Source organism: Babesia bovis, chromosome 1 (genome assembly GCF_000165395.2).
Source record: "Babesia bovis T2Bo chromosome 1, whole genome shotgun sequence".
Taxonomy (NCBI): Eukaryota; Apicomplexa; class Aconoidasida; order Piroplasmida; family Babesiidae; genus Babesia; species Babesia bovis.
In genome coordinates, this window is record NC_067396.1 from 941,230 (window position 1) to 956,759 (window position 15,530).

General features: G+C 45.7%; 2 protein-coding genes across 2 annotated transcripts; one reads left to right on the top strand and one right to left on the bottom strand.

Annotated features, from left to right (window-relative positions):
• Positions 1–6,531: 6,531 nt before the first annotated feature.
• BBOV_I005945 (variant erythrocyte surface antigen-1 beta subunit) lies at positions 6,532–10,869 on the bottom strand. The gene is made up of 12 exons (XM_051767843.1): positions 10,653–10,869; positions 9,865–10,611; positions 9,722–9,820; positions 9,184–9,684; positions 8,919–9,098; positions 8,608–8,880; positions 8,268–8,564; positions 8,108–8,158; positions 7,743–8,066; positions 7,327–7,578; positions 7,043–7,231; positions 6,532–6,889 (listed from the first exon to the last, which is right to left on the bottom strand). The coding sequence occupies exons 1-12, from the start codon at positions 10,810–10,812 to the stop codon at positions 6,576–6,578; spliced, it is 3,387 nt and encodes a 1,128-aa protein (XP_051623901.1). The 5' UTR covers positions 10,813–10,869; the 3' UTR covers positions 6,532–6,575.
• A 203-nt stretch (positions 10,870–11,072) lies between these two features.
• BBOV_I005955 (variant erythrocyte surface antigen-1 alpha subunit) lies at positions 11,073–15,330 on the top strand. The gene is made up of 3 exons (XM_051766978.1): positions 11,073–11,248; positions 11,356–11,421; positions 11,494–15,330. The coding sequence occupies exons 1-3, from the start codon at positions 11,122–11,124 to the stop codon at positions 15,249–15,251; spliced, it is 3,951 nt and encodes a 1,316-aa protein (XP_051623904.1). The 5' UTR covers positions 11,073–11,121; the 3' UTR covers positions 15,252–15,330.
• Positions 15,331–15,530: the final 200 nt, after the last annotated feature.

Here is a 15,530-nt window from a genome sequence, read left to right on the forward strand (position 1 = left end):
TCAAGCACCCCCTGACAAAGTTACTATCAGAAGTCGGCAAGCTCCAATACGACATACGGCTCCCCTGGATCTTTGTCCTCACGATAGCCTGGCTAGTAGCGGTGTTCTACCTAGCCTTTGGTGCCATATGGCCACTGGATTGGACACATATGAGGTCACATTGGTTACGGGGTGGAGAACACCAGTGGCAGTGTATGTGGTATAAGGTGATGACGGGGAGGAAGGGAATGGAATTGGTGGAGTATTTTGGTAGGAGGTAGTGGCAAAGTAGTGGCGCCTTCGGCGCAACAGTGATATAATGTGGTAGTTAGTATCGGGGGTAGTAATGTGGAGCAGTCTAGTGGTAGAGTTAGAGGACCAATGATACTCATAAGGTATACATAGAGTTATAGTGGCAATGTTAGTAAAGGTTTAGTACTGGTTTTATTAAAATTTTGGGTCGTACGTCCAGTACAAGCTTAGTAGGATTTTGGTAGAGGTTTGGCATTAGATGTGATAAATGTTTCATAGAACCTTAGTGGCACTTTTGGCAAATATTTCACAGAAGTTTAGTAGCACTTTTGCTGAATGTTTAGTAAAAAAGTAGTGGCAGTTTTGGCAAATGTTTCACAGAAGTTTAGTAGCACCTTTGCTGAAAGTTTGGTATAACTGTGGCAAATGTTTCACAGAAAACTAGTAGCAGTTTTGGTGAATGTTTGGTATAACTTTGGCAAATGTTTCACAGAAGTTTAGTAATAGTTTTGTTAAATGTTTGGTATAAAAGTAGTAGTTGTTAGGGTTGGTGATATGGATAGGATTACACAGTGTATTGCTTGGATTTTCGTAGCAATGTTGGTAAAGGACTCATAGAGTTTTGGTGCAGTGATCACGACAAAGAGTACCACTCCCCTCACCAACCTCCTCTCCCAGGTCGGCAAGCTCCAATATGACATACGGCTCCCCTGGATCTTTGTCCTCACGCTGGCGTGGCTAGTGGCGGTACTCTACCTTGCCTTTGGTGCCATATGGCCACTGGACTGGGCACATATGAGGTCACACTGGTTACGGGGTGGAGAGCACCAGTGGCAGTGTATGTGGTATAAGGTGATGACGGGGCGCAAAGGAATGGAACTGGTGGAGTATTTTGGTAGGAAGTAGTGGCGACGTAGTGTTGGAGATTGTAAATAAATACAGTAAAAAGTAATACAATACACCAAGTAGCCAACACGCGTTACCTAGCATTACAGACAACTAGTCATAATAGTAGCACTCATTCACCACTATTTTAGTGATAAGAGTAGCAATTTTATGAGGCATACAAGTTACACGTCTTCACATAGTTACTGCCAATGCATAGTTGTATGTGCAGTAAAACATTGGTACTACTTTTAATAGTGATTTCTTTAAGGGTTGATAGTGGTTTCTTGAAGGGATTGATAGTGATTTCTTAAAAGATTGATAGTGGTTTTCTTGAAGGATTGATAGTGATTTCTTAAAAGATTGATAGTGTTTTCTTGAAGGATTTGATAGTGGTTTCTTGAAGAGTTTGATAGTGGTTTTCTTTATGGATTTAATAGTGATTTTTTTAGGGATTGATAGTGATTTCTTTAGGGATGGATAGTGATTTTTTTAGGGATTGATATTGATTTCTTTAAGGGTTGATATTGATTTCTTTAAGGATTGATAGTGGTTTCTTGAAGGGTTTGATAGTGATTTCTTAAAGGGTTGATAGTGATTTCTTTAGGGTTTGATAGGGTTTTCTTTAGGGTTTGATAGGGTTTTCTTAAAAGATTGATAGTGATTTCTTTAGGGATTGATAGTGATTTCTTTAAGGATTTTATAGTGATTTCTTTAGGGATTGATATGGTTTTCTTTAAGGTTTAATAGTGGTTTTCTTAAAGGTTTAATAGTGGTTTTCTTAAAGGTTTGATTATCTTTAATAGTACTTTTTATTGAATGTTTGAAGGTGTTCGGTGATGTGGGTATATTATGCCGCTGACAGCTGATCCATCTTTGTAAGATTTTTTCTGAGGCATATATCACCCTAGTGGCATTTGATGTGACACGTAGTGTCTATACAGTGACTAAAGCTGTCCACTACATGAGGCTACACCAGGAAGCCCAGATGGTAGCTGTATCCATGGAACTAGAGAGTCACTAGCCTACACAGTTGTAACAACGTAGAGGATGGCGATGTAGACTAGTGAAGTACCAATGTTACAGAAATACTCTATATGCGACCAATATATCTCCCCACTGAATGCCGCATAAAACTGCGTCGATAACACTGTTAAGATTCCACAGGTAATGTGCACACTATCAACACTTGAAAAACACCGACTTCTCCACAAAACCTCTGCTGCAACTACTGTCAAACTATGGTACAAAACATTTAGCCACAATAAGGCTAATCTTTCATGGAATATTTAATAAACATACTGCATTACTCCAAATAATTACACGAGAAAACTCATTTACAGCAAATTACATAAACCCAAAATATACTTCACAAAACCACTGTTTGAAATCACTAGCCTGAAGAGAACCCCGAACACCTTCAAACATTCAATAAAAAGTATCAACAAACCCTAACCGGACTTTTTGGAAAACCTTATCAAAAGTAGTACCAAAGTTTTACTGAAAATGGAACTAAAGAATTACACTACCAATGTGTAAACGTCACTAGAGCCAGGTCACAGCATTGACTACCAATGTGTAAACGCTGAACTACCAATGTGTAAACGTCACTAGAGCCAGGTCACAGCATTGACTACCAATGTGTAAACGTTGAACTACCAATGTGTAAACGTCGCTAGAGCCAGGTCACAGCATTGACTACCAATGTGTAAACGTCACTAGAGCCAGGTGACAGCATTGACTAACTATGTGTAAACATCACTAGAGCCAGGTCACAGCATTGACTACCAATGTGTAAACGTCACTAGAGCCAGGTGACAGCATTGACTACCAATGTGTAAACGCTGAACTACCAATGTGTAAACGTCACTAGAGCCAGGTCACAGCATTGACTACCAATGTGTAAACGTCACTAGAGCCAGGTCACAGCATTGACTACCAATGTGTAAACGTCACTAGAGCCAGGTCACAGCATTGACTACCAATGTGTAAACATCACTAGAGCCAGGTCACAGCATCGGCAACTATGTGTAAACATCACTAGAGCCAGGTCACAGCATGGCAACTATGTGTAAACATCACTAGAGCCAGGTCACAGCATTGACTACCAATGTGTAAACGTCACTAGAGCCAGGTGACAGCATTGACTAACTATGTTTCCTTTAGCCTACCCCGAATAGCCCCTACATTTCTACCAAAGTTTTGTCAACATTGGCACCAAACTTTTATGAACTTTTCATGTAACCTTGTACTACTATATACAAAAACGTTAGCCAGTTTTACGTGTACCTGCTGTTGAAAACCCACCCAAAAGGTAGCCAGGTTTACGTGTACCTGCTGTTGAAAACCCACCCAAGGGATAGCCAGGTTTACGTGTACCTGCTGTTGAAAACCCACCCAAGGGATAGCCAGGTTTACGTGTACCTGCTGTTGAAAACCCACCCAAGGGATAGCCAGTTTTACGTGTACCTGCTGTTGAAAACCCACCCAAGGGATAGCCAGTTTTACGTGTACCTACTGTTGAAAACCCACTAAAAAGTTAGCCAACCTTCTCATGAATCACCACTAGAATATAGTAGAGGTATCACTAGGCTTTTTCTAATGTGATTACATGAATATTCCTCAGATGCCACTAGAATTCTACAATACCGTCTAACCCTGTGTATACCTAGTATCACTACCGGTAACCCTGTGTATACCTAGTATCACTGCTTGTAACCCTATGTATACCTAGTATCACTATTGTCTAACCCTGTGTATACCTAGTATCACTACCGGTAACCCTGTGTATACCTAGTATCACTATTGTCTAACCCTGTGTATACCTAGTATCACTATTGTCTAACCCTGTGTATACCACAGTATCACTATTGTCTAACCCTGTGTATACCTAGTATCACTATTGTCTAATTCTGTGTATACCTAGTATCACTATTGTCTAACCCTGTGTATACCTAGTATCACTATTGTCTAACCCTGTGTATACCTAGTATCACTATTGTCTAACCCTGTGTATACCTAGTATCACTATTGTCTAACCCTGTGTATACCTAGTATCACTATTGTCTAACCCTGTGTATACCTAGTATCACTACCGGTAACCCTGTGTATACCTAGTATCACTATTGTCTAACCCTGTGTATACCTAGTATCACTACTTCTAACCCTATGAAAACACTCTGTAATCTAATCCATTTATTACCCCTAACAACTACTACTTTTCTGTGAAACCCCTGCGAAAAACGCTACTACTTTTCTCTGAAACCTCTACCAAAAGTGCTACTACTTTTCTCTGAAACCCTCTGCCAAAACTGGCACTACTCTTCTGTGAAACCTCTACCAAAATGCCACTACTTTTCTACTAAAATTTTGCTACTACTTTTCTGTGAAACCCCTGCCAAAACTGCTAGTACTTTTCTGTGAACCCTCTGCCAAAAACGCTACTACTTTTCTCTGAAACCTCTGCCAAAAATACTACTACTTTTCTGTGAAACCTTTACCAAAATGCTACTACTTTTCTATGAAACCTTTACCAAAATGCTACTACTTTTCTATGAAACCTTTGCCAAATACGCTACTACTTTTCTGTGAAACCCCTGCCAAAAACGCTACTATTTTTTTGTGAAACCCCTGCCAAAACGCTACTACTTTTCTGTGAAACCCCTGCCAAAATGCTACTACATTTCTGTGAAATGTTTACCAAAACCGCTACCACTTTTCTATGAAACCCCTGCCAAAACCGCTACTACTTTTCTATGAAACCCCTGCCAAAACCGCTACTACTTTTCTATGAAACCTTTACCAAAACGCCACTACATTTCTATGAAACCCCTGCCAAAAACGCTACTACATTTCTGTGAAACTTTTACCAAAATGCCACTACTTTTCTGTGAAACCCCTGCCAAAACGCTACTACTTTTCTATGAAACCCCTGCCAAAACGCTACTACATTTCTGTGAAACCCCTGCCAAACATGTTACTAAACTTCTATGGAACCTTTACTAACATTGCTACTAAACTTCCATGTAACCTTTGATGAACATATCTACATTATCCCTAGTTATCGCGCCGAAGGCGCCACTACTTTGCCACTACCTCCCACCAAAAAACTTCAATATCCCCCTTCCCTTCTTCTTACCCACCATCAGTACTTCCCATGGACTCAGACTACCCTTCCTGAACCATCCTCTACAATGTGACCTCATATGTGCCCAGTCCAGTGGCCATATGGCACCAACGGCTAGATAGAGCACTGCCACTAGCCACGCTACCGTGAGGACAAAGATCCAGGGGAGCCTGGTGGTGTAGATGAGTTGGTTGATTTCGTGGTGGAGCCCTGATGAGGACCCATTCTTGAGGTGGTCACCTGATAGGACCTTGTTCAGTGTCTTTAGGAACTCGTGACATTGCTTCTTCTGACCTGCTACACCATGACTCCACATGACTACCCCTAGGGCACTGTTGCGCCGAAGGCGCCCTTATAGAACTTTCAGCAAAAGTGCGACCAAACTTTTGTGAAACCTTTACCAAAACCAATAGTAAACATTTACTGAAAATACTACTAAAATTTTAATAGAATCACCACGAAACCTTTACTAACAGTGCTACTGGAGTTTTACCATAGCGGCTATTAATACATTACGAAAGCTTTACTAACAGTGCTACGTAACTCTAAGAAAACACTCTGTAACCTTATCCACATCACCATCCCTAACAGCTACTACTTTTATACTAAACTTCCATGTAACCTTTGATGAACATATCTACATTATCCCTAGTTATCGCGCCGAAGGCGCCACTACTTTGCCACTATGTCTTACCAAAAAACTCTAGTATCCCCCTTCCCTTCTTCTTTCCCACCATCAGTATCTCCCATGGACTCAGACTACCCTTCCTGAACAATCCTCTACAATGCGACCTCATATGAGTCCAGTCCAGTGGCCATATGGCTCCAAAGGCTAGATACAGTACCGCTACTAGCCAGGCTATGGTCAGTACAAATATCCAGGGGAGCCTGGTGGTGTAGATGAGTTGGTTGATTTCATAGTGCAGGCCTTTTTTGGAGCCATTCTTGAGGTGATCCCCTGTTAGTACCTTGTCTAGTGTTCCCAGGAACTCGTGGCACTTCTTATGTGTACCTACTACACTATTACTACCCCTAGGGCACTGTTGCGCCGAAGGCGCCCTTATAGAACTTTCAGCAAAAGTGCCACCAAACTTTTGTGAAACTTTTACCAAAACCAGTACTTAACTTTGACTGAATATACGACAAAATTTTATTAAAATCACTACTAAACCATTACTAACAGTGCTACGTAACTCTAAGAAAACACTCTGTAACCTTATCCACATCACCATCCCTAACAGCTACTACTTTTATACTAAACTTCCATGTAACCTTTGATGAACATATCTACATTATCCCTAGTTATCGCGCCGAAGGCGCCACTACTTTGCCACTATGTCTTTCCAAAATACTCTAGTATCCCCCTTCCCTTCTTCTTACCCACCATCAGTACTTCCCATGGACTCAGACTACCCTTCCTGAACCATCCTCTACAATGTGACCTCATATGTGCCCAGTCCAGTGGCCATATGGCACCAACGGCTAGATACAGTACCGCTACTAGCCAGGCTATGGTCAGTACAAATATCCAGGGGAGCCTGGTGGTGTAGATGAGTTGGTTAATGGAGGTGGTGAGCTTCGTGAACTCGGTGCTTTTTTCTACATTACCCAGTGTCGTTAAGAAGTCGTGGCACTTCTTATGTGTACCTACAACACCATTTAATACCCCTAGGGCACTGTTGCGCCGAAGGCGCCCTTATATAACTTTCAGCAAAAGTGATACCAAACTTTTGTGAAACCTTTACCAAAACTGGTACTACACTCTCTCTACACTATCCATACTACTATACTACAACTTACCTACACTAGGGTGCAGCGTACTGACATCACCATACCCAAAGCCATACTTGTACAACACCGGCAGTACCCCGGTACATGATACGACAGAGGTACATCCACAGACTCCCTGATTAGTACCACCACTGCACGTCTCTCCATGGGTTCCTCTAGTGCAGCTGCTATCACAGCCACCACCAACTCCTCCGGCACCTACTACACCATGAATCCATATGACACGGTTGCGCGCCGCCTGTTACACTGTCGCGCCGAAGGCGCCCTTATATAGCACTGTCTACACAACTGACCTTTATGACACTCTGAATCCTTACAACTAATATCCCTAAACGCCGTTTCCAGTGATTTCAATCCTTCCTGGAACTCCCCTATCAAATAGACCAACCATGACAGGTAGGTCCCGGCCATCACGGGACTCAACTGGCCATACTGCTGGCCACTGAGGGGGCATAAGAATGGAGTACACTTGTTGCCGTTGCCATATAAGCACTTAAGTGACTTTTCCGTACAACCACCAGCGCTACACCCAGTACTACTACCACCTACACCACCATGAGTCACTGTCAGTGGTACTACTCCATTACACCACGTCACCACCCTATACACTACCACTGCGCGCCACCGTGACGGACACTGTCAGTTACCGTCTCTATACGGCGCGCCCCTATAGCACTAGACCAGTACTACTCCCTGTATGTATACTTACCGTTCCACGTGGTTAGTGCCTCGACCACTGCATCAGGACCACCACCCAGCATATGCAGTTTAGATTCCTGCTCGTATATCCCTAGGGCCTTGTTAACTTCCTGCTCTCCAACACCACTGGCACTGTTTCCCCCAATGTAGACTATATAGTAATAGAACCCAAAGAGGTCACCCAGGGTCCGTGGCACCGTGGGAGTAATACATGCCAGCAGTCTCAGGAGTACCACTAGGGTGCCACTAGGGCACTTTTCTGGGTCACAGTAGTACTCCAGGAGTAGCGCCAGTGTATTCCCAGTGCAGTGTACAGGGTACTTGTTGTTAGTGCCTGCTACAGTATGAGTCCATGTAATATACTGTGGGACGTACCTGGTGGCTTCGTTGTCAGTTCTGCCTGCTTATGGGTACCTTGGGTTAAATCTGTATACAACGTGAGTCACTGTAGGTCACTAGGGCTACTGTGGCGCCCAGGGGGTGCCCCTAGTATATATACAATGCTTTAGGGGTACCATAGAGTAATGGGACGTACCTTTGAAGTGGTTCTCACCACTAGTGCCTTCCTTGCTCCAGCCCATGGGAACAGGGCATAATTGAGGATACTGTAGGTGTGCCGGATGTTCTATCCCTTTAGAATCTACTGTCTTGTTCATATGGGCATCAATTTCTGGATATGGTTTGTCTTCACTGTCAGGGGTTTTGCCTAATGTTTCCCTGCAGTACATCCCATATATACTATCACACAAGAATCCTTGTAAAGCTGACTCACTAACAGTACTTGCACCACTCTGTAATCCACATTTCTTAGTGTGATCCGTACCACCGCTACCTACTACATTATTACTTCACATCATTACCCTTTGAGCACTCACCTGTATTCTCTACGGTGCACTGCCATTTCACATTAACGCCACCAGATTTCTTCGCAACTCCACTACCATACCTACAACTATTCCAGCCCAGCACTGTCTTCCCTGCCCCTCCTCCTCCGGCCGCTATCGCGCCCACACTACACTGCTTCCTTAGGAAATAGAGCTGGTAGAAGCAGTGGTAGACATATACCCTCAGTTGGTCCAGGCACTGGGCAGGAGAGCCGTCCATGTCAAAGCCAAAGAGCCCATTGGCATACATCCCATGGAGGGGGCCTATAAAGTGTTAGGGAGTGGTACTCATGGGTACTTACCAAATTTGGACACTTCCAGGTGGTACCCGCCGTAGCAGACTTCACCTTCCTTGAGTTTGCCGTCGTCAGGAGCTGCCTTGGGAGCTGCCGATGCAGCCTTGTTGGCGTCTTCTAGGGTACACCTTTTAGCACTAGGGTTTTTCTTATGCTTTTCACACTTCTTTGCCGGCTCCGGCTGACCTACTACACCATGACTCCACATGACTACCCCTAGGGCACTGTTGCGCCGAAGGCGCCCCTATACAACAGTGTCTATATCACTCACCTGGTGGAGACTGCGTCTGCGGCTGTGTCACTTCCCTTTCTATGGTCCCCTGGATACCGATGAGCACCAGTGGGCAGTAGCCACAGGCGGCCATTAGGTAGTGGGTAATCTTGTCCTTATGGAGCTCTGTCTTTTTGCCAGCACCTTCTCCGTGAAGCACTATTTGTTCCTCGAATTCTTCTGGTTTGTTCTCCTTCCTAGGATACTTCTCTTTCATCCTATCCACCAGTGCCTTGTATCCCTGACTATAGGGCAATGCACTAAGCCAGTATAGGATTTCCCGGATTGTCCGGGGTTTCCTAGAGACAGGAGTGTCTTTCTTTTCAGCCGGCTTCGCCGGCGACGTGATACCCTTGGCCCCGGCACTGCCTGCCCTGAAGTACCCACTGGCCAGGATATGGAGTACCAATAGGGGGTACTGCTTACAGAGGGTCTCACTGGTACTCTTGGCAGCACCCTGTGCTGTACTATAGATACTGCTATAGTACTCAGCTACACTGTCTAGGGTACATTGGTACTACAGAGGAGGTGGACTTACCCTTATCTGTGCCATTCTTGAATTCGTTCCATGCCACACCAGTCTTAGGATCTTTTCCCGTCAACAAAGTGTGCACAAACTCTCCATTACCCGTGTTACCTACCACACCATAAGTCCACATGACTACCCTAGGCAGTACTCACCTTTACCTCCCTGATTCAACCTCTCCAGGTCGTAGCCCATGGCCGCCATGAATGAGCCGAGACCAGACGTGCCATCATCCTTGATCTCGTGCAGACTACTGTCCGACCATCTATTATTGATACCACCACTCCCCTCCTTAGTTAGGAACCCCAACTGACTGAGTCCACTCCAGATGAGACATACTGACCCTAGGAAAATCCGGGCCAGGAGGTGGACCTTATCAGAGTCACTGGATATGGACGTCCAAAGGAAGTCTGTAGGGGAACTGGGAGGACTTGTGGCTTTGCAATAGGCCGACTGGTAGCATTTTTGGCCAGTGGCACTGGTACCACACGTGCCACACTGATGACAAGTAGTACCACTACTAGTACTACAACACCCGCTAACACCACCAGTACTACATTCACACTTCTTCCCTATCCCCTTGCTCTCTTTACCATTTTCTCCCTTAAGACAACACTCATCATCTTCCTTCCACCCAACCCACTTCTGTAGTCCCAGTGCCAGCTGGTCTATCAGTGCCTTTATGACCTCAGTACCTCCAGCGCAAGTAGTGGTAGTACTGACAGCACTAGTGCTCCCAGTACTCAGTAGTCCCAGGTCAGTGAGCACTGGCTTGACTATGTCCTTTTCCTGCTCCAGGAGTATTTCGTCCCAGTTCCTCTCAGGGCTGGGACCAGGGGACCCCGGGTCCTTGGCGTCATACAGTAGGTCCTTTATTGCCTTGGCCAGGTAGCACAAACAGTCTGTGTGGTCGTGTGGGTACAGTACAGTGCTATTGACTTACGGGGGGCATTGCTAGTGCTTGGCGGCGCCGCCGGCGCCGTCTTCTCATTCTTCTTACCATCCCTACCAGTTACCCTGAGGACCCAGTCAATGGCCTCCTTCAGGTTGGTGGGAGGCTTAGTGAGGCTGTTGTAAGGGGTCCAGGCCTGTGCTTGTGCCATTATGTCACCACCCCTTGTTGCGAGAGTGTCCAGTAGCACGAGTGGTCAGTGGTAGTCAAGGTCAATGTATCGGGGTGGAATCCTATATAATACAGTGGCGCCTTCGGCGCGACAGTGTCCTAGGGGATTCCACTGTAACAACGGGATCATCTCCACCGTATGACCTGGTGGAATCCCCTAGGACACTGTCGCGCCGAAGGCGCCCCTTCATTACGGCGCGCTCAGTATATATAGGATTCCACCCTGATAGCCAGACCAGTGCTTCTATATCACTGTGAGTACTGCTGAGTACTCCTATAGGCACTGACAATGGCCCCTGCAAGCACTTTCACGCCGAAGGCGTCCCTGACAGAAGCACCTACTAACCTCAAGGAGGCCATTGACTGGGTCCTTAGGGTAACTGGTAGGGATGGTAAGGCACTGAACAAGGATACTGGTAGGTTACTGTAGACATTACTGTGTTATGCGCGCCACATGGAGATAGTACCTGACAGTATCCGTTACAGTGGCACGCCCAGTACTATTGGATTCACCCCTGTACAGAATGTATATGTGGCCTGGCGGCGGCAGTGACTGACCTACTGCAGTCAGTAGAACTGGAGTACAATGGTAAGTACCCAGTACCAGAGTAGTACTGTCTAGTTCTACTACTGGTATACAGTACCTCACGGTGTCCTATAGGCTATCAAGGTGAAGCCAATGGAGATGACACAAAAAATGGCCCCCCAAAAAAGAGAGTCACAATGTGCCTCAACGAACTATTCTCCCTAGTCCAGGGACTAGGCGGTACTGCAGTGGTACGGACCTACATAGACCAGCTGGCACAGGTACTCAGTGCACTAGTTGGGTGGAGTAAGATAGAGAAGTGTGGTAATGGTAGTAATGGCAAGTGCCAGAAGGATAACAAGAAACATCATGGCCTTGATGGCTGCGCGTATCTTAATGATATAAAGCCGGAGAACAAGTGTGAGACGTGTGGGTGTATGAAATGGGATGTGTCCGATGCAGACCGAGAAGAGAAAGGACACCACCTAGGCAGAAGGTGTACAAGGTGTAGTGATAGCGGTGGTAAGAGGCATACATGTAGCTGTGGTCCTGGTGATGGTACCTGTCAGGGTCCTGACAGTTGCAAATGCGCTTTAGCAGGCAAATGCTGCAAGTGTTGTTGTAAGGGGAAGGGATGTGGATGTAGCGATAAGTGTAGCTGTTACAAAGAGGACGGCTCTTACTGTCGTATATACCATGACTCGTATCAGTCAGCATATACAGCATCTAATGACCCGTACATCGAGAAACACTACATGACAACTACGTGGAATGCGCTGGATAGATACACTGGTACATTCCGTGACATTAGTACTACTTCCTCCCAACGCCGCCACCAATGTGCCCAAATCCTACTAGGCTCAGTATGTCTCATCTGGAGTGGAGTGACTTACATGCATTGGACTGGAAAGTATGCCAAAGGTAGCCCATACTGGAACAATCATATCCTGGATGGTAGTGGTCTAGATGATGGAACACTATCCCAATGGCTTCAGGCCCTAGGGTTCCCTAGGGATATGCTTAATAACGCTGCTCCAAAGAATAGACTTGACAAGGTTATATGGGATGGACTTAGGGATAAGTTTTTCTTGGGATTCCTGGAGCCTAGTGGCCTCAATGATGGTGGTAAAGTTAATGACATCAATGGTAATACAGCTAGAAGTCCTTTCGGCATGAATTATGCCGGCTTTGTACATACTGCACATAGGGATTCATTCAACAATGAAGCTACTGTATTCACGAATGGCAGCGGCTCTAGTATTACTGAGACGAACCAGCACAAAAACGGAGCCATATTCAAGCTCTATATTCTATCATGTGCCTACTTCACAGGGTTACAAAAGAAAGCTATTCCCACTACCACTAAGACTCCCAAGACCATCAGGGAGATCCTATACTGGCTAAGTGCATTGCCCTATAGTCAGGCATATAAGGAGATGCTCACCTATGCCAAAAACAAACTAAAAGATGTTACCAAAAAACCCGGAGACACTGAATCTAGCAGTGCAAAAGAGACACAACTCAAATTCCATCAAACAGGCCTCACACATCCCTTTACAGTTGATGAATACAACCTGTTTGCCCACTTCCAAGCAGTGACCCAGTACTGCCCACTGGTCCTCATAGGTATCCAGGGTGGAATACACAGCACTGACAAAACACTAGGACCTGCCATCCACTCCTTATACTCCAACACGGAGTGTAAATTCACCTACCCAGCAGTGCCCATCCAAGCATACAACCAGGTGGTCCACTACATTAGGGCTCTGTTCTACCAGCTCTATTTCCTTAGGAAGCAATGTGCAGTGAAGGTCACTTGTGGAGGGAAATGGCGTGAGTGTAGGTATGGCAGTGGAGTGGTCTCCAAGGGGGTAATCAGCTGGATGTGCCTGGGGTGTAACCCCATGGAACATGATAGGAAAAAGAGGGTAGAGGATCTGAAGAAGGGGTTGGATGGGATGAAGACAGGCAGTGATTCACTTATATCGGCAGTAAAAACACTATTGAAGGCTATTGGTGAAGTGGTGATACAATTGGGCAATGCCCAGGAGGCATTGGAAAGGAGGAAGGGGGAGGAGATCACTAAGGTGAAGGTGAAACTACAGGAGGCTGAGAAGGGACTGGATAAGGCTAAGAAGGAACTAGAGGGGGCGGTGAAGAATGATAGGCTGAATGGGAATCTAGGGACGGCTAAGAAGAAACTAGGGGAGCTGACGAATAATGGTGGTAATAGTGGAATACTAGGGGAGTTAGCTGGGGATCGTGGACTAGAGAAGGCCACGAATAAGGGTGAGTATGATCCCGGTAAGAACAAGATAAGTGAGGCTATCCACAAAGTACTGGAAGTATTGAAGCTATTGAAGGATGAACTGAGTAATACGAAGTCTACTTTTACGAGTACACTACCGGATTGGGTAGGAAATGAGTTCATGAAAGCCATCAAAGAACTCATCTCCCTATGCAACACCGCAAAGTGCAGTGCATGTGACTCACACTCCAAGAAGTGTGGCCAACCATCAAATCCCACTGTCTGTCCAGTCTGTCTCCAACCCACCACCACCGGTGTTCCCTCCCCCCTCCAGGCATTCCTCGAGGATAGGCTACCAGGCTTTAGTTGTAGAGAAGTACCACAAGACGAGAACCCAGAGTACCCACCCGCTGCATCCCACTTGGGACACTGTAATGGCTCTGGCCAATGCTGCCCATTGCCAATGGGATTTAGAGGGCAATTCCACAAGGGAGGCACTAGTGACATGACTGGCTCAAGACTCTATGGCATCCTCTACTTCTTTAGTAATGAGAACATGATGCAGTCGTGTGTTTATACACTAGTGAGAGTAACAGCAGCACTCAGTGCTACGACACCGCAGGTACTGGGTGATGTATTCGGGTTCTTTAGGGGTGGTATCGGAGAGAAGGAAAGTGGGAAGACTAAGAATGGAGAGACAAACAAGGCGTGCGAGCACAATAAGGACCCATCTAAGAAAGGAGATGAAGATTACTTTTGCGGCTGGTGTGCCTCTGGGTTACGGGATGTAGTAAAACAAATAGAGTGGATTCCAAAGGGAGGAGACAGTGATAAAGGAGGGAAGTATAGAGGAAGTGTAGGACAAGCACTGATACAGATTAAAGGCGACAAGGATAGTGCTCAACAGCCAGCTCCACAGTCCAATAATACATCCCTCTCACGACTCACACAGAACTGCCAATACCTTTCCCCCCTAACCGGTGAACTCTATACAGCAGTGAGTGCCACGTTCGGTGGAACATACCTCTCATGGGTACTCTATCTATCAGATGCACTTCATTCAGGACTAGAGTCACTCTCTGACGCATTCAAGCAGATTGAATGCCGGGGCTGTAAGGGACAGTGTGATCCCAATAAGTGCAAGAAGGGAATGCACGGAAAGGACAGTGGCCTGTGTGGGTGCCAATCAATCGTATCATGTACCGGGGTACTACCAGTATTGTATAGACATGGCTTCAGCTACGGTAACCCATTCAACCTGGAGGGGTATGAACAGAAAGGGGAGGAGAAGGGAGATTATAGCATAGAGAACACGAAGACTACTAAGCGGTGTCACGAGTTCTTGGACAGTCTTAGTGCAGTGATCCAGAACAAGCAGGACCAGGACCAACACCCCCTCACAGAACTCCTCACCCAAGTCGGCCAGCTCCAATACGACATACGTCTCCCCTGGATCTTTGTACTGACCATAGCCTGGCTAGTAGCAGTGCTATACCTAGCATTTGGTGCCATATGGCCACTGGACTGGACACATATGAGGTCACATTGGTTACGGGGTGGAGAGCACCAGTGGCAATGTATGTGGTATAAGGTTATGACGGGGAGGAAGGGAGTGGATCTGATGGAGTATTTTGGATGGAGGTAGTGGTGACGTAGTGGCGCCTTCGGCGCAACAGTGCTATAATGTGGTAGTTAGTATCGGGGGTAGTAATGTGGAGCAGTCTAGTGGTAGAGTTAGAGGACCAATGATACTCATAAGGTATACATAGAGTTATAGTGGCAGTGTTAGTAAAGGTTTAGTACTGGTTTTATTAAAATTTTGGGTCGTACGTTCAGTACAAGCTTAGTAGGATTTAGGTAGAGGTTTGGCATTAGATGTGATAAGTGTTTCACAGAACTTTAGTGGCACTTTTGGTAAAGGGTT